Source organism: Peromyscus maniculatus, chromosome 1 (genome assembly GCF_049852395.1).
Source record: "Peromyscus maniculatus bairdii isolate BWxNUB_F1_BW_parent chromosome 1, HU_Pman_BW_mat_3.1, whole genome shotgun sequence".
Lineage (NCBI taxonomy): Eukaryota > Metazoa > Chordata > Mammalia > Rodentia > Cricetidae > Peromyscus > Peromyscus maniculatus.
In genome coordinates, this window is record NC_134852.1 from 118,971,346 (window position 1) to 118,990,016 (window position 18,671).

General features: G+C 52.3%; 1 protein-coding gene across 3 annotated transcripts in view; it reads right to left on the bottom strand.

The window, feature by feature from the left end:
• Positions 1–213: 213 nt before the first annotated feature.
• Lmo1 (LIM domain only 1) overlaps positions 214–18,671 on the bottom strand; it is a 36,738-nt gene continuing 18,280 nt past the window's right edge. For all 3 annotated transcript variants that reach the window (XM_015997281.3, XM_076549956.1, XM_006978562.4), the window contains 3 exons: positions 5,386–5,599; positions 2,478–2,603; positions 214–617 (listed from right to left, as the gene is read on the bottom strand). In XM_015997281.3, the coding sequence (XP_015852767.1) occupies positions 512–617; positions 2,478–2,603; positions 5,386–5,599 (446 nt within the window). In that variant the 3' untranslated portion in view covers positions 214–511. The remainder of the gene's footprint in view (positions 618–2,477; positions 2,604–5,385; positions 5,600–18,671) is intronic.

An 18,671-nucleotide genomic window follows, 5' to 3' on the forward strand; every position in this document is an offset into this window, starting at 1 on the left:
TGCACGCTTTGTAGGAGGCGGAGGGATACCCCAGTTCTCATCTGTGGCTAGGGCACTCTAAGTTATTCTCTTCCTTCTGATCCCAAGTCAAGCTTGTTCCCCCTGCTTGGCAACAGCATATGCTGGAGTCTGCTTCCCCATGCCCTACCCACCAGAGGCAGAAGGTGAGGAGATGCAGCTCTGTCAGTCATGTGAACAACGCAGAGTCGTGTCCCCGGAAACATTCATAAGTTTAATCCACGCCAGTAATAAAATCGCATTACATTTCTCATAAAATAAATGTTCCCATTTATATACAGACGACAGACTGTACAGGCCAAGCCTGGCCCCAGGAGGGCCCACAGAAACGGGTGGTGGTGGTGGAGAAAAGCCACCTTCCCACTGATGATGAAGTTCTAACTTGTAGGACAGCGGCTGGCCAGCTCGCGCAGGCGGAGTGGCTGGCCACCCTGCCAGGCAGGTGGTCAGACGGGCAGACGGACAGATGGACCTGGAGGCCAGATGCAGGGCGTTACTGAACCTGGGATTCGAAGGTGCCATTGAGCTGCCCCTCCTCATAGTCCATCTGACACAAGATCATGTTGTTCTTCAGGAAGAATTTGTCTCCCACACAAAATCTAGAAAAATCCAAGCAAGAGAAAAAGAAGCTATAGGTGAAGTCCCAGTAAAAGAGGATGTCCCAGCCTGGCCCAGGAGGTGGGACATGCAGGGGAGGTGGTGCTGCTGAGCTAGCTCCAGGAACCTTCCAGAAACATAGAAGAAATGTCACAGCAAGCCTGATCAGTTACTCACAGCAGACCCCTGCAGCCTGGGGTGGCGGAACAGACAGTCAAGCCACAGGCCTCCCACCATCAGGTCATTCAGGGAGGTGCAGGGGGAGTTCAGATAACTCAGCCCAATCCCAGAGAAGGTACAAGAGGGACCAGAAGTAGACGGAGAGGAGAGGGATGGAGAATGGGAGATAAGAGGAAGTGGAGAGGGAGATGAAATGGTTGTTTCCATCCCTTTGCTTTCCCAGCTTAGGGCTTGCATCCTCTAAAGAAAGTGTGATCCCGACTCACAATTTATTCTCCAACCCAAAGGAGATCACACTTGGGTCTCTTCGTCCTCTGGAAGTATTGAGGGATTTCAAGCTTCCCCTCAAAGGTATCTCCTGGTGGCTGAGACTTTAAGCCCCAGGGTCACTGACTCAGTCCCAGCATCGGATCTCAGTCCAACCACCAGGTGGCGATGGAACTTCACCGAGCCCGGCTAGTAGGAAGTCTGGCCAGAGCACCCAGGCAGCCTAGCCTCGTTCCCTGCACTCAACCTGGGAACATTTGTATGAATTCCTACCCGACCTGAAGGCTCCTGGGAAGATGTCCTGCTTTTTGGTGGTGGGTTCCAAGTCAGAGGTAAAGGCCTTAAATCCCTCAAGGCTTCCCCCAGGACTGGGATAGTGGGTGGGACGTGGGACTCCCACCCCCACCCCCCAAAAAAAATCACAAGAGAGGACTAGAACCAGATTCACAGGAGTGGAGTGAGGAGGGAGTGATATTCCCTGAAGAGATCTCTCACCCCGTGGGCCTGGAAACCCTTTCTCACTAGACAGGACACAAAAACATATGCACACAGATACAGGATAGTACACACATGTTTAAAACATGTGCATAAACAGCCTCATCTCATCACATACATGCAGTATGCACACACTCTTGTGCATGAACAATTACAATCATATACACAACTGCACACCAATCCCAAGCACTAGTATCCGTGTATACACAAACATTTAAAATAAATACACAAGCACATATACACTGGACATGGTGGCCTACTCCAACAATCCCAGCACTCCTAGAACTGGGGAGGTAGAAGCAGGAGAATCAAGAGTTCAAAGTCATCCATTGCAAGTTGGAGGTTAGCCTGGCCTACATATGAGACCCTTTCTCCAAACAAAAATAATAGAGGTTAGGTTGGAAATGGAGCTCAGTTGGTAGAGTGCTTGCCTAGCATGCTCACAAGTGGGTTCAATCCCCAGAAATTAGTACACCCGGCATGGTAATACATGCCTGTAATTTCAGCACTCAGGAGGTAGAGGCAGGAGTTTAAGGTCAACCATGGCTACAGACAAGTTTGAGGGTGGCTTGGGATACATGAGACCCTAAGAAAACAAACCTCTCCCCTAAATGTATACATACTCAATATACATAGTGTGAAAACATACACATACCCCATCATTAAATTCATACAGAAAGTTACCACCCATATATGTATACCAGTACTGGAGTGTACACATCTGAGGGTGTAGATACACACACACACACACACACACACACACACACACACACACACACACACACACACGGCATACTCAACTACATACACAAAGGAAGTCACACTTGCATGCATGCCTCTTCAGCACTCCTAGCCCAACCAGCAGGCCTCTGGCTAGGGTCTGGGAAGTGTGTTGGGTTGGCTGATGGTCTGGCACTCACCTCTGATTGCAGAGCTGGCAGGCGAAGCAGTCAAGGTGATACACATTGTCTCGGGCTCGCATCACCATCTCGAAAGCGGGGATCAGCTTGCTGCAGGCAGCACAGTTTCCCGTGGTGCCAAAAAGCCTGCCGGGGGAAGGGCACAGAGGATTCAAGGGCCTGCCAAGGAGCTGCCTCCACCCAGGGGTCTGCCCTTTCCCTAGCTCCTGGGATAGCAGATGAGCCTAGTCAAGAACTAACTACCATATCAAGATCCTGCTAGATTAAGATTCAAAAAACTGGCATCTCACTTCCCAGGGAGGCTAGGTAACTTACAGCCTGGTGTTAGCAGACACCATCCCCCACACCCATTTCAGGTTTCCACCAGAGTCACTCAAAGCTGACCCCCAAAGCAAAGACTCCAGACCCACACAAGCCTAGATTTCAGAGGCAATCCGCCCATCATGGGCTGTGTACCCTCAGACAGTCACTTGGAACCTTCCAGAGCACCAGTTATCCTGACTGTCAGAATAAAACGTATCGCTCACAGGACTATGCACTTAGCAATGCCTAACCTTAACCCTAACTGAACTTGTGGCTCAGGGACATGCTAAGAGCTTACTTTAAAAAAAAAGAAAGAAAGAAAAATCACCTCATTTGATCCCAATACAGCCCTCTGAGGTCAACACTTGTGTCATCCCCATTCAAGATAAGAGTGAGTCACAGAGAGATAAACTACTCACTAGGGCCACATGCCTGGCTCCTCTGGGAGAGTGATCTATGCCACTGACTTCTTGCTTTTAAGATTATGGTGCTTTCTGGGCCTGTAGCTCAGTTAGACTGCTTGCCTAGCATGCAAGAAGCCCTGGGTTCCATCCCCAGAACCACACGTGGTCATCCATGTCTATAACCCCAGCACTCAGGAGGTAGAGGCAGGAGGAACAGGAACTGAAGGAAATCCATGTCTATCCAGGGAGTTGGAGGCCAGCCTAGCTTACTCGCCTCAAATTGAAGATAAAATTACAGTCTTTTATGAAATCGTTTTCTGCTGTCATCTCACTGTGTCACTCACCTATGTCTCCTTTTCCTTCTTGGAACCTCAGTTTATCTTTTTGTAAAATGAGGCTGTTAGACCAGCACAGCCTGCCTAAGGATGCTTCTCACCCAGAACTGGTCCCCAAAGCAAGTTCCAAGGGAAGCTGGCACAATGGTCTCTTTGAGAGGGCTTCCCTCCTCTCAGCTGCTGGCTGCAGAACTCTGGGGACACGGGGACAGGAAGTTCACTCCCTTCCCATTCATGGCAATTCTTGGTTGGGTGCTCTAATGGTCTGAGCAAACCAAGCTCCTCCTTGCTTCCTTTTTGCTGAGCAAGCTCCAAATGGTGCAAGGGGGCCGAGAGGCGGGCGGTGGGGCCCTCTAATCCCTGATTTGTCGATGCAGGCTCAGGCACCTGCAGACCAGCTTGGCTCCATTATTCATTGGCCTGAGCTGCCTGGTGGCTCAGATAAAGGCAGACAAAGGCTGGGCCACACCATCTGCCTGCCAATGGGGGCCTTTTCCGCCACCAGCAGTTGTTGCAAAGGGCCAGGCTCTGGGCAGCCCCCCCTCCCTAACTCACTGGCCTACCTGGCTCCACTCCTCACCTCTACCAGAGCACAGGAAAAAGAGCTTCCAGCGCCTATGATTCCAGGGCCCAGAATGCTGTGGGTGCCTTGGAGTTCCCGACAAGCCCACACTACACCATGGTGCTCCTCCCTGTCCTGACGGCAGGCCGTCAATTGTACAGTCACCTCTCCCTAGCCTGTTAATTCAAGGACCCAGGTAGATGTCCCAGACCTCCAGACTTGAAACCCCTCCCCTTCCATGCCCTTGGGTGTTGACTTCCCAAGGGTATCCTTAACCCTTCCTCCCAGCCTCAGTTCCTCTCTCCGCCCTAGAAGCACTAAACACCATCACTTTAAAAAAAAAAAAAAAAATCTGTTGCTGAAACTAAAGAGAACAATTGAAAGGAAAAGTGCAGACAGGTAAATCTCAGGCTCTCAGGGGAAGGTGGGAGTGAATTTCCAGATAACCCTGCCCCCTCCGACTTGTCCCAACTTGAGCATGAGTCCCACCAGCTCTCACCCCATCCTGCTAATTAATGTGATGGGCCTTCCTTCCCCACAAGGCTGCCCAGCCACCATCCAGCAGCTAGTGACAGAGCCAAATGCAGGTGCTGGGTCTCAGCCAAGGCCCCTGCTTCATGGCCTCCTTCCAGCCCTGCTGATGTCATAAATGGCCCAAGGGAGGGTTAATTGGGGAAGGCAGCCCCAGGGGATTGGGATCCAGGTTGTGGCAGAGGGACAAAAGCTCTGAAGAATGCTAGGTGGGGTGTAGGGGGTCCAAACAGAGAAAAGGTTCAAAGCTAAAGGCTCAGGGCTGGTTCAAACCCAGGTCTTTAAAAGGCATTGGCAGTCCTTGTCCTAGGCCATGGCTCCCTGCCAACCAAGGCAAATGAGAGCCTAATCCCAGCACACCTGGAAAGGCCGACTCTGGGGAGAGGTGGGCAGGAGACTCCAGCAGGGAGAAAGGCCCAGGCAAGTCTGGGCTATTTCATCTGCTCCTCCAGGCCCCTTTGAGGTCTCCCTCCTAGATACCCATAGGAGATAGGTAAGGCTGAAGCCAGGCTGGTACCCATGGGAAGTCTATCTTGGTGTCCAATTGCTACGAGTGCCTGCTTGGATAGTGTGGGGCCAAGTCTAAGGAGTTAAAGACATAAGCTTGCTCTAGGGTGCCTCACAGGGCTGACATGAGGCCACAGTGAGTAAGGTGTAGTCACATGGCTGTGCATGCACGTTGCCTGGTTTAGAGCCTGGGGCCAAGTTGCACCAGCCTGGAAAGATGGGGGCTGTGTGTGTGTGTGTGAGGTGGGCAGAGCAGCAGAACCCACCTCAGGTAGTCACGCCGGCACAGGATGAGGTTGGCCTTGGTGTAGAGAGTGGAGCCCACCTCGCCCAGGCGGCAGTCGCAGCAGGCACACTTGAGGCAGTCCTCATGCCAGTACTTGTCCAGCGCCTTCAGCAGGTACCTGTCCTTGATCTTGCGGTTGCAGCCCGCGCAGCCCTTCTGCTTCCCTTTTGGTTGGACGGAGAGCATCGGCACACCTGTGATAGGGAAACAGACAAATGGGCACGGGGCTGACCTGGAGCTCTGGGGCACACCCTTTTCCAGGGAACCGGGCAGGGGGTGGGGGTATGTCTTTTTCTCTACCGCTTCTTCTAAGTAGAGGCTCCCAGGAGCCCTCACTTTCTACTTCCTCCCCAGGCCCCAAGTCTGGCCTTTGGGCAACATACCAGGCCTTTGTCCTGTCTAGACCCCTCCAGAGGTCCAGAGGCTGCTGGCCTTGCTGGGCCCTTCCATTCCCAGCCACTGTCCCCTGTGTGATCAGAGCTGATCCAGGCAGACTCATGTCCTCCTAACACAGCCAAAGCTGGCCACACTAGATCTAAGAATGAGCTCCACTAAGATTCCCACCGTCACTCTTTCTTGAAGTGCAGCCGTCACTGTGCATTGGACCATTTCAACCTCCATCCACAGGTACAGAAGAGTAGTATTGGAAAGAAAGTGGGAGGCTCAGGGTGGCAGCTGAGAGGGTGTGTGGCTGCCCTCAGGAATGCTTTGGTCAAAGTCAAAGCTCCATCTGGCCTTGTCTGAGGGAGGGAGGGAGGGAGGGAGGGAGGGAGGGAGGGAGGGAGGGAGGGAGGGAGGGGAGGGGTGCAGGCTCCAGAGCCTCTGAAGCCTGGTTCAATCTCCCAGTTTAGGAATCTCGCTCCACCACCTCCCTGTGCAAGCATCTCACCATGTAAGGAGCAACAAGTACCAGGCAAGACTCAATGTGCAGTCACTGAGGGCCAAGCCTGCAAGTAGGTGAGCATGAACACTCACACACACCCTTGTTACACAGCATGATGTGCAAGTGTGGACACAGGTGAGTACACAGTCACATCTGCGTGGTCCCTTCCCCCAGAACCACAGGGAAGGGCAGCCAAGGAGGAAATGGGGGCACACAGTGTCCAGGCGTGAGCATCAGAGACCTCAGAAACCAAATGTATGATTTCCCAAGGAGGGCTGCTGGAGAACAAGCCTAAGAGAGCAGAGAGTGGGTTAGAGTCAGATATATCCATGACCAAGGCATAGCAAAGCACACCCTTCCAACAGGCCAGCTACCAACAGGCCCAGGTCTGTTTCCATTGGCCTTATCCTGTCCCAAAGACCTATGTTCTTCCCAGGGGTATCATTCAGTTCCATCCCTGGGCATCTCTGCCATGCACAGCCTGGACTCTGTGCCCACCCACAGGCCCAGCTGCTGAGCCACAGCCTCATTTTCCCTTTCCCTCTTCAAGAAGGAATATGGCCTCTAACTTCAGGGGAGAATCTGCCACCTAGAGACCTTAGATTCCTAGATGTCAGGCCAGAATCCCCTCAGTTGTCCAGGCAAACGCTCTCCCCTCCAGACAGGGAAACCGAAGCTCAGGTAGTGAGAGGGACGACTGTAAACCACTGATGGAGATAGCTTCCGAATTTGTTCCTCTCCTGTGCTTTCTCAACCAGGCCACCCCCTCTGACTTCAATTGGAGAGGAGGATCGGCCCTCGGTCAGGGAAGCCCTCTCTTCAGGAAGAGAGCTCAGATCCATGGCAGCACAGGACCAAAAGGACAGGTGAGGGCATGGAGGAGGAGGCCCCGCAGTTGTCCCCGGCAGGCAGAGGGTGACCCCCTTTAGCCCACTCTCCTTCAGTCATCGTAGGACCATCTGTTAGCTGGGAAGTTCACCACCCAATTTCCTTAATGCAGCTCTAAAGGTTAATTGGTCTGAATGAGAGATAGTATTCAGGATGATGGCTGTCTCAGGGTCAGCCTGTGTCTCCTCTGACAGAGCCCAGCTCTGCCCATGTAGCAGACCTAGGACAAGTTCCTTCTAAGGCCTGGCCTACAGGGAGGGATGAAGTGTAGGAGACTAGGGGGAGGCCTGGGGCTCCAAGGATGGGAAGACTGTCCCTGGGGCCTGTGGAGGGGCACAGTAGTGTTGTTCATATGAATACTAACTCAGATCTTAAGGTAGGACCATTAGAGCCTCAACAAGACTACTGTCCTTCTCATTCACCTGGCATGTAGCAGGCTTGGCCCCTCCGGAGCTCTGTACTTGGGTGACTACCAGTAGGTGGGTGAGTAATGGGGAAAGCATCTATCCCACTAAGTTATACTCCTAAATGAAAAGGGACAGTGGAGACCCCAACTCTAAGGTATCCATGCCAGCCCTTCTTCTGCCTGTCAGCTGGCATTCATTCCAAGCCTGGGTTTCAGCATGCCTGGCCACACTTGCAGGCCCAATGGAAGCCACAAGGAATGAAACCACAGGCTGCTCCTACATCCCCTACATCTCCATCCTACCTGTGCCCAAGCTAGAGCTGCCACACACAGGTCACCTAAGAAGCCTGTGCAAGGATCCAGGACAGTGCAAATGAACTCTGATCGCTGGGCTCTGCATAACTTACAAAAGTGGAAAGCCTGCTAAAGAGTCCCGTGACCCAGACTCTGGATACCAAGTCCAAATGCTAGGAAGGCTGAGGTCTTGGGAGAGGCCTATCCCAGCATGTGCCTGTGGGTGGACCTGGATCCAAAGCTTGTGGCCATGTGGTCCAAAGGAGATGGTCTGGCCTCTGAGCCTTAGTTTCCTCATCTGCCTAGTAAGTTAAATGGAAATAAGCCCTTGCTTCCCATTGGAGTGGTTTTGGCTCTGCAGAGCCAGGCTAGGAGAGGTAAAACACCTCCCCGGGAAGGAAAGGGGCTTTAAGGGGTGTATTTACAACCTCCTGATCCCCAAATGAGGCCTGGGCTCCCACTCCTGTCTCCCCAGCCCCCTCTAGCCTGCCAGCCAGCCAGCCCCCTGCAGACCCTCCTGCCCCTCCTCTGCTGGCTCTGGGAGCAGAGCCTCGGGCCATGCACTTTCCATTAGGGAGATAGCAGCCCTCTGCTGAAGTCCATTTGGGATCCATTTTAGTGTTATCTAAAAATCAAATCTACATGGTAATCCTTTTAACGTACTCCCGACTTCAGGGGGAAAAAAAAAAAACAGCTTTGCACTCCTTCAGGAAAGGTTTTAAAGCATTACCCAATAATTACTACTCACGCATGAAAACACCCATCTTTAACAATGGAGGCTGCTTGTGCCCACACACATGCCCAGGCACATGCTCAGGTACACACACTGGGCAGGGCAAAATAATCAGTTCACTTAGCCCATGTGTCACCCTCGGTCTCAGGGTATAGCGGGAATGGTGTTTGAAGGGAAACAGGCTGAACTCCAGTCTTTCTCTGTCCCAAGGAGGCAGGCAGCAGGGCCGATGAAGGAGGTGGCCAGGCTGTGGGAGAAGTCTTCCAGGTGAAGTTTCTAGGTCCCACTCGTCAGCAGTGAGTTACTACCTAACAGGTCTGTGCAAGGCGCCAGGACTGTACAAACTGATTCCTGGGCTCTGCAGAACTCTTACATTTACCCTCAGCTCTGCAATGTGGGGCAAAGTCAGACACCCCCCAGTGATGAGGTGGGACTGACAGAGGCCATCAGTCCTTCCCCACGACCTTTCCCTTCACCCTGGAGAGAGGATCTCTGCATAAGAAGCTGTCTACCAACCAGACCCTACAGCCTCGGCAGCTCCGACCTATGCGGCCCCACCCAGGCTGCTCATCTCCTCCAAATAGCAAAGCCTGTGGGCTCCACTGTGGACAGGTCTGAGTCACAGGAGAGCACCCTCCCCACCCCAGCTACCTTCTGCAAGGCCAGTTTTCCACCCTAGTGTGTCTACTTCACCCCACTGCAGGTCACTGCTGGTCACACGTCAGGTATGCCCCCTACTGGATGGCACTACTACTACCTGGGGATAGAGACTGCAGAGGCCAGCCCAGCATATCCTGCAGCTCCTGGCAGAATCCTGGTATCCTTCTCATTCTAGCCTCACCAGGGACCTTGCTTCATTTCTGCCCCAAGGGTAGTGCTCACCACTGCTCTGGGAGAAATGCCATTGTCCAGGCTATGTTCTCTGTCCCCTAAAGGGCAGAGTCAACCATGGGCCCTAGGCTGTGGGGTAGGAGTGTACACCTTTGGGGAGCTAGAGGCCTGGAGCAGCCCCTCCTTCCTGACCTGCACCTGTGGCATGGAGCCATGAATTCTCATTGTTTGCAGACTATGGGTCAAGATGAGGGTAGGAACCTGAGGCCATAGCCCAAAGGCTGGAATAAGTAAGGGACAATATACACTCTATTTGGGTGCTATTCCTTTGGGTATTTGTTTCTTTTAAACTTTTTATCATTTTGAGATATATATATATATATATATATATATATATATATATATATATATATATATATATATATATGTTCTCCTGGCTGTCCTGGAACAGACTCTGTAGACCAGTCTGGCCTCGAACTCACAGAGATCCACCTGCCTGAGTGCTGGGGTTAAAGATGTGCACCACTACCACCCATTTAAGATTAATCTTAATTTTGTATCTGTGTGTGGGTGTGTGCATGTGAGTGCAAGTGCCTGTAGAGGCCAGGGGCATTGGATCCCCTGGAGCCAGAGTTCCAGGAAGTTGTGAGCCACTTGACATGGGTACTAGGATGAGAGCAAGCCATGAGGAGCAAGCCAGTAAGCAGCACCCCTCCATGGCCTCTCTACCAGCTCTTGTCTCTGGGTTCCTGCTCTGTTTGAGCTCCTGTCCTGACCTCCTCCCCTGATGAAGAGTGATGTGGACATGTAAGCCAAATAAACCCTTTCCTCCCCAAGTTGCTTTGGTCATGGTGTTCATCACAGCAATAGTAACCCTAGCTAAGACACTCATTCACTTGAACCTAGAGGAATTCCTAGGCATCTGAAGATATCCGCACTTCTGAGGCAGAAAAGCCAGCTGTTTCTGGAATATCCCTGATCTGGATTTATTTGATACTTTTTCATTAACCCTGGGCCTTAGTTTTCCTTTTTAAAATGGGTATGAAAACAATACTCTTGCTGGATGTGGTGGTGCACGCCTTTAATCCCAGCACCTGGGAGGCAGAGACAGGTAGATCTCTTTTCTTTTTTCTTTTCTTTTTTTTTTTTTTTTTTTTGAGGCCAGCCAGGTCTACACAGTAAGTTCCAGGATAGCCGGGACTGTGAGGACTATGTAGTGAAACCCTGTTTTAAAAACAAAACAAACAAACAAAACAACGAAAAGAAAGAAAGAAAAGAAAATAACACTCATCTCAGAGAGCCCCCGTGAGTTATAAAGGAGTCTTTAGGACTAGCTGGGCCTGAATGTCAAGCTGGAGGAGTGTCACTGACTCAGCACACTGGAAAGTTCAGTCACAGCCCCACCTCTGGGTCCCACAACAGAGACAGGTACTTCCTTTGCAGAGCAGAAATCAAATGTGAACTTGCCCCTGTGGTTAGAGTCACATGGGCCCCGGCCAGATTTCAGTGTCATCCGGAGGCCAGTCCAGTAGTCAGTATGAGCATGTCAAGGAGGAAGCTGGCCCCATTTGTTTGCCCAAAAGGCAGCTCCAGTGGCCAGCTGAGTAGGAAAGGCTGGCTGTAGGAAGGCCCCTCAAGATTCTGAGCAGTGTTCTGGGGGCCCAGGCATGAATAACCTTGGTATCTCTCAGAATCCCTTAATGGACCTCTGTGTTAGTTCCAGAAGGAGGAGACATAGTTGTAGGCCCTGCCCAGAGCCTCATAGCACAGTATGGATGCCTGGTACCTCCCAGGGCTCCCCTTTCTCACCAGGAGCGCCCCGACTCATGGGATAAGCAGGGACCCTGGGTTGGGAAGTCTGACCTAACACCCTAAGGGTTTTACTGACTGCTAAGTTAAGGGCTGCCATTCTAACTGGCAAAGTGAGGTGTAAGAAAGGTTCCCACTTGTCCATAAATAGGTGAGAGAGCTGGAGTTTGAACCTTGGCAGTCCGTCCCTAGGGCCCAAGTCCCCTGATCCAAGGCAGGGCTGTATGATGAGGTGCTAAGGAGACTCCCTCAGGAGACCTCATGACAATCGGAGGACACTGGAAAGTATGGAGATGCACTCGGTCATAGGACACATGGGCAGAGCACACACATACTCCTCCACTGGCATGGAATCGCACAGGCCCACGAGGGCCACACAAGAAGGAGCTGTGTCTGTTTTCTTCTCCCCACATTAGCTTGGAACTGACACCCACCAGGTGTTCAGTAACGCACGTGAAAACACATTCGTGCGTGCCAGGGTGCACACGCCTGGCTGGGTCTACACACATGTTGGTATGCTGATGTAAACAGACACTGAGGCACAGGTGCACACAGACATGGGCTGTCACAGCCGTCACTCTTAAAACAAACGCTGATTTGAACAAAACCTGACACCTTAGAGACAGAAGGAAGCGGAAGTCGCCTGAATCCTGGTCGAGTATGAGCGCCTCCCGCGGTCGGTCAGCCCTGGCATCCTCTCTCCCTTCCACTGCTGATGGGGGCCTCGGAAGCTTCATAGATCAGGGGTCTTGCCATGCGCCGGGGCCCATCCCAGATGTGGGGTTGCGGAGAAGTACCCCAGCGGAGCCCATCTCTGCCCCCCCCCCCCCAGGCGTCAAACCCCTTGAATAAGGAAATTTGAAAGTGTCATCTAATTTTGCCGCATCTCTCTCAATCTCGTCCTCTCAGAAGTAACTCTATTCTGCACGGGCCCGTGCAGCTTGCGAGAAGGCTTCCATTTCACACCGGTTTTATCTCCACAATTTCTCGTCTCACTGCACTCCGATCCCGGGCCCTGGCACGTGGCGGGCGAGGCCTGAACGAACAGCATTTCCTACTCATTTGGAATCAAAAGCCAAGGAGAACAACTGTTGGAACCCAGGGCCATGGTCACCTAGTCCACACTCATTACTGACCTCTCTGCGAGTCCACTGGCAGCAAGGTGTTTACTAGGTCAGGTAAGGGAGGAAAAGGAAGGCTGGGAGGTGGGGCTTGACTGATGAAGGGGTGGTCAGCTCAGGGGAGGGACTGACACCCTTGCCTCTGAAGTCAGGGAAGGTGGGTAGGAGTAGACATCTGAAGACACACAGACAGCCTCAGCTGGAACTCTGGTTCTGTCATTTTCCAGTCTTGCCCCCAGTTACTCATTTACTAAATGAGGATAGATTGTGCTAAATGATTATTTTGAAGATTAATTTAGATCATAGCCCTGAAGTACTTAGCACAAAGTTTGGCACAAGAGCTAAGACAATCAGCTAAGGGAATGCATGTCTATGCTATGATCCAGCAACTCTATTTCTAGGTTCTGGCGAAGAGGAGGGGGGTAGGGGTGAGAACTTGGGGGGTTCCTATCCAGGGCGACAGGAGTGGCGGGGGAGGCTCAACACATGGCTGGGGGCCTGTGTGGATGATGGGTGGGGGCCCTGGAGGGTTCCGGAGGGGGGGCCTGGCACAGGGCAAGACACTGAAATGTAGTCCTATAACACGCACCTTCTCTACATTGCCAAGTTTCTTCGGGCAGTATGCAAGAGAAAGGACCGCCTGGTAGCCACCCTAGCACCTGCTGCTGGTGTCACCCCACACAGATGGCTGGCAACTCTCCACATCACCCCTTCCTGAGAGCTGCAGTTTATTCATTGTGAGCCATTCGCCCCAAGGGAAACCTGGGAGTGACCAAGGATGCCACGAAGACTGGCTACTGTCAGGATGCACCCATGCCCAGCCTCCTCTACCCTGGGACCATGGGTGGCATCACACTGTCTTTTTCCTGAACAATGGGGAAAAGTGAACTTTTCTTGGACCCCATGTGAATGCTGCTAAGGGAGAAAGCTCTGGAGCACGCGGCAGGGACAGCTAAGAGGACGGGCGGGCTGCTTGGGGGCCGAGCGCTGGCTCTGGTTCAGCAGGGTGGAGAGCGATTTCCAGCAGAGTAGTAAGAAGCAGGAGGCACTTCTGCGGTGGGCTTTGGGGGCGGCCAACTGCCCTTAGCATCTTGCATCTACACCCTGAAACCACTGTGACCTTGGTATGTCTAGAGATGGAAAGGGCTGAGGCCAGGGTTGGGGGAGAAAGCTGGACCCTGCACAGCCCGGAGACAACAGCCTTGTAGACTAGTCTTCATCCACCTGGGGTACCTCTGACAGAACAGTGGTGGACTGTAAAGCAACAGATTAATTTTCCCCGTCTAGGGCCTGGGAGGGTCGAGGCCTAGGCACTGGCTCATCCACTGTCTGATGAGGGCCTGCCTCCTGGCTCATGGACAGTTGTCTTCCCAGTGTTCTTCACACAGCAGAAGGGATGAGGGAGCTCTCTAGGGTCCCATGCATGAGGACACCAATCCCATTCATGAGGTTCTGCCCTCAAGGGCCCCAACTCCTAACAGTACTAGTGGGGAGCTTGGGGTTAAATTCAGAGAGTCAGAGGAGACACATTTCCAGGAGCCAGCTGAGAACTTGTAGAAGGACCAGGAGGAGGAAACACCCAAGACTCTCGGGCAGCTTCATGGGCTGACTTCCCATAGTCTTCCTAGGTCTTCTGTAGGTCCTTAACCAGGCCCTGGACATACAGGAAGCTGTGCATGCTCATTGGAGTTCACTAACTGGAATGAAGCTTAAGTTAATGGCACAGATATCCAATGTGACGTCTCCCTCTCTGTGTCAGGAATGGGCGTCATCTTCTTCTTTCTTCTTCCTTCTTCCTTCTCCTTCTTCTTCTTGTTTGTTTCCCTGCAAGCTCAGACATAGTCTAAAAGCTACAGATCTAAGCCAGGAGCTCTGGTTGCCAAGCCAAACCTGACCTCTGTGCCCTTTTCTACCTCCTCTTCATAGTATTCATCATCCCTACCCCATCCCTCTGTTCCTAGAGGTACTCAGCATCAAACACCACACACATGCACGCACGCACGCACGCACGCACACACGCACATGTCCTGCTCCCTATCATAGCTCATAGCTGCTTCTTTCCATTTCCAGGGCCAACTTTTATCTTTTTGAGTCAGGGACTCATGTGTCTCTCAGGGGGGCCTGGAACTCACTATGTAGCCAAGGATGACCTTGAACTTCTGATTCTTCTGCCTCTACCTCCTGAGTGATGGAATTACAGACATGTACCACCCTACCCAGTTTATGCAGTGCTGGGCATCAAACCCAGGGCTTTATACATGCTCATCAAACACTCTACCAACTGTGCTCACCCCCCCCCCCCCCGCTCCCATTTTTTACCATACTTTGGGCATAGGTCCCACAAACCGAGTGCTCTACAACCCATTCTTCACTTAGCAGTTGGAGAAGCCTTTCCAAATAAACCAGGCTGGCCACTGCCCAGCTTGGAACTTTCCACAGCTTCCAGGACACTGAGCACAGTGCCACACCTGCTCTGCACAGAGCCTAGAGTAGCTTCATGTGGTCTGGCCCCCTGCCTCCCCCTGCCATGCTGAGCTCCACCACACTCCAGCTCTCCCTCCTGCTTCAGGCTCTCTGCACATGCAGACTCTTCCCCAGATTCTCCCGTGGTTCCTGCCTTTCCACCCTGGAGCTTAAATATCACCAGAAAGGACTTTTTCACCCCCATTTCCTTATTTAAACCACCCATTCCCTGCCTGTCATTTCCTTTCGAGTTTTCAATAGCAACTGGCCATTGCTTTTGTTTTCCTTTGGAGAATTTACTGGGAACATGACTGGCTTCTCTCCCGTGAATAGAGGCCCCGCGGAAGGTGCAATTCTTGAGGCCCTGTCCTACCCCACCGCTGTTCTCCTAGCACTGAACCTGAGAGCAGTCCGAAGCATCGCTTCAATAAATGAATGAAGAGACCTAATGGCAGCTATCCAGATATTACTGGCAAGCGTCTCTGGCTGGAGTGAGTAGATTCATACAGGCAGGTCCCCAGGGAGGGGGGCCTTGATGGCATACGACTGCCCCCCGCCACACAGCCCAAGATATTTGTGGCTCCGTGGCTCTATTGCAAAGAAGAGACAGGGCCTAGTCCTGTCTGCCACAGGCAACTTTCCCCCTCCTGTATGAATTCATGTAGATTTGTGTTTTTAATGGGTGCCAGGGATCAAGCTTGGGTCTTCATGCTCATACAGCAAGCTCATACTGAGCTCTCTTGAAATGAATTTTTGAGAGGCAAATTCTAGGGTTCTACTCCATGATTCCTTTACACACAAACACTGTGACCTCCTCAGGGGGTGGTAGGCAGCACTGTAACGTTCAGGGGTCCGTGGGCGGCCAACATTTCAGTCCTTTCCTCCTGAGCTCTGTCCTGGACCCCATGGCCCCTCACACAGACCTGGCTGGCCTCCCTTGCTCTTGTCTGAAGGTCCTCTGGGTGTATTAATATGACCACTTTCCCCTTATAGCCTAGGCTGAGAGCCTTTAGCAGCCAATGGGAAGAAATGCACCCCACCCCACCTCCCGACCCCAGAATGTCCTGTAGAGAATACCAGGCCCACGCCTGTTTTTCTATCTGGAGTCTTCCATTCCCATCCCAGGATGCAGAAGCAAGCCCACCATGTTCCTTAGAGATGTGCTGCCCTGGAGCCATACATCTGTGGGGGACCAGGGAGGATGTGTCTGCAAGCTGTGTTCCCCAGACGGTGACTCAGCTGCATCCTGGGCACCTGCAAAGCCAGCATCACCCATCTAATGAAGCGGGGCTCCCAAGAGGCCTACAATCTTCACAGAGGAGGAGGAGGAGGAGGACCTAGACTCTCAGACGAGTCTCAATTTCACAGCATCAGGGACGTGCGCACCAACGCGCTGAACCAGAAAACGAGAGTCTGGCAGGAGACGCAGACACACCATGAGCATCGGGGGAGCAGAGATTAGGGCCCTTCAAAATCAATTTTGAATTCAAAGTTTTAAATGTGTTCTCCAGGCACAAAGAGGGGGTCCTCCAGCCTGGCTCAGCCTACCTAGCTGCTGGGCTCTGTTTCTTTCCTGAAGCAACAGAGCACAGCACCTGCAAGCTACTGGGAGAGGGACAGCGGAGGGGGACCGCACCGTGTCACCAGGACCAAAAGGACAGGGAACTTCTGGGTACTGGCTGAAGGAGCACAGAGCTGGGGCTTCCTGCTGACACCCTGGGGGGCTACTACAGCTCTTCCCTGCAGGACTGGGAGGGGCCCAACCATCTGGGAAGCAGTTTGGACGTGGACTTTGAGATAGGATAGCTATGGATTCCAGACCAGCCATGGGCTCTAGGGAGAAGAGCCTTGTTCAAAACAAACTTTCCTTCCAGCAAAATGGGGGAAGATGACCTGGAGTACTGCCCCATGGAAGCAGGGGGGCCTGGAGCATAACCTGGGGGAAGCAGGGGGCCCCTATGTGGCAGTCAGCAGAACAGACTGCTGCTAATAGAGCTACCAGTTGTGCGACATGGTCGCTGTAGCTGGGAGCTGCCTGTTGGTCAAGCTGCTTGTCATCTGCCAGGCCATTCCTGGGGGACCATGAAGTCACAGCAATACAGGGGGCACCAGAAACCTGGGGAGAACAGACTACTCCAGCCAAACCCTGGAGAAGGCTTCCGAGTTTGCAAGAGGAAGGCCTTGGGGGCCTAGATCATTAGTGTGTGCTCCAGGTAACCCCGCTTGGTCCTGTGCTCCTACCTGGGCCCCTCTTAGCCTACAGGCTACCCACAGCTGATGTCTTCTCAGTCTCTGGGGTAGGGAAGCTACCCTCTAACAAGCTTCTGATCCCAGTATCCCTGCAAACAGCCTCCCCACTTCTCCAAAACCTCAGGCCTCTTTACACCACGCTGGTCCTACGGCAGAAACCCCAATGACCATGAAGCACTCAGCAGGGGACAAACAGCCACAGGAACATCAGGGTCTTGTGCATGCTTCACGGGGACCTCCTTATTTAAAAAGGAACACTGGCAACAGAGGCTGGGGTTTCCAGACCATATAGGGGAGGGAAGGCAGGGACCCCCTAGCTTGGGAGTGGGCTGCTGGCTTTGCAAGGAGATTGCAGGGAAGGCCTGGGTAATGCTCCTTTTAGTTACAGCATAAACTGTGGCGATAAAGCGTACCTGGGGAATGTTTAGAGAAAGCACTAATGATTTCTTCCCCAGTGGTTAATAAATTCACTTCTAGATCAATTTGTTCGCGATAGAGCCCGGCGAGCGGAACCCGCGCGGCGGGCACAGCCGAGTGTGTCTTTTTCAGTATAAATGATTTATTACGATGATTAGCGGCACATAAACAATTTAAAATACAACGCTAATTAGTTTGGGGAAGAAAGGAGGGGAAAAGCCACCCTGTCTCTCTCCCCATTATGTTCTACTTCTCTAAGTATGTACTTTTTAATTAAATCCAAATGTCACAATAAATTTAAAGTGTTTTATTACTGCTCGGGCTAACTGAGGCAGTCAGGCAAGCCCCCTCACCTCAGGCATCAGCAGGCAGGGTGTGTGTGGGGGGGTTGAGGATCAGGGGTAACAGAGGGGGATGCTCACATCTCTTCTCCAGGGACTCCTGCAAACCCCTCCAGGTTTCTGGCAGCCCCGGACTGGCAAACACTGGAATCTCCCAGGTGCCTCCAACCTTCCCAGTCAGTGTGAGCAGAATCTCTTCCTTCAAGCTTGTTCTGAGCAGCCTAAAGCCAGTCACTTCTCCATGATGGTCCCATACTGTCTTCTGTCCGCTTCAACCGCGCCGAGTGCTTTACCTAATGTCGTCTGTGGGGGACACTTCCTGTGTGCCCCTTCCAGGGTGGTGCTCTGCTATGGGTACTTCAGCTTCTGGGATGGGGAAATGCAGCACAGAGAGGTGCAGCAATTTCTCCACAGCCTCACAGCTAAAAATAAGGACTTGGGCAGAGTCTTTGTTCTCTCTCTAGCATGTTCTGCTTTGGAGCCTACACCTGACTGTATCTGAGCGCTCATCTCCTGTGCTCAGGAGTAAGCAGAAGCTTCAGGGAGCCTTCCACCAAGATGCATTTGAGGCAGGGATCAGCCAGAGTTTAAGGATTCTGATATGTCTATGTTCAAGTTCTGGTTCTGCCATGGGCTAACAAAGCAGATTGGTTCTTTAGCCTCTCTGAGAGCTTCAGCTTTTGCATCAGCAAAACAGAAGCAGCCATACCCAATTTACAGGGCAAAAGAATATAAACAGTGAAAGCAAGAAGACCATCCTGTAATTCTTCATACACCACACAAGTAGTGATGACTTTTCAAAGCCCTTGAGGCAAGCTGAAAGAGCACTG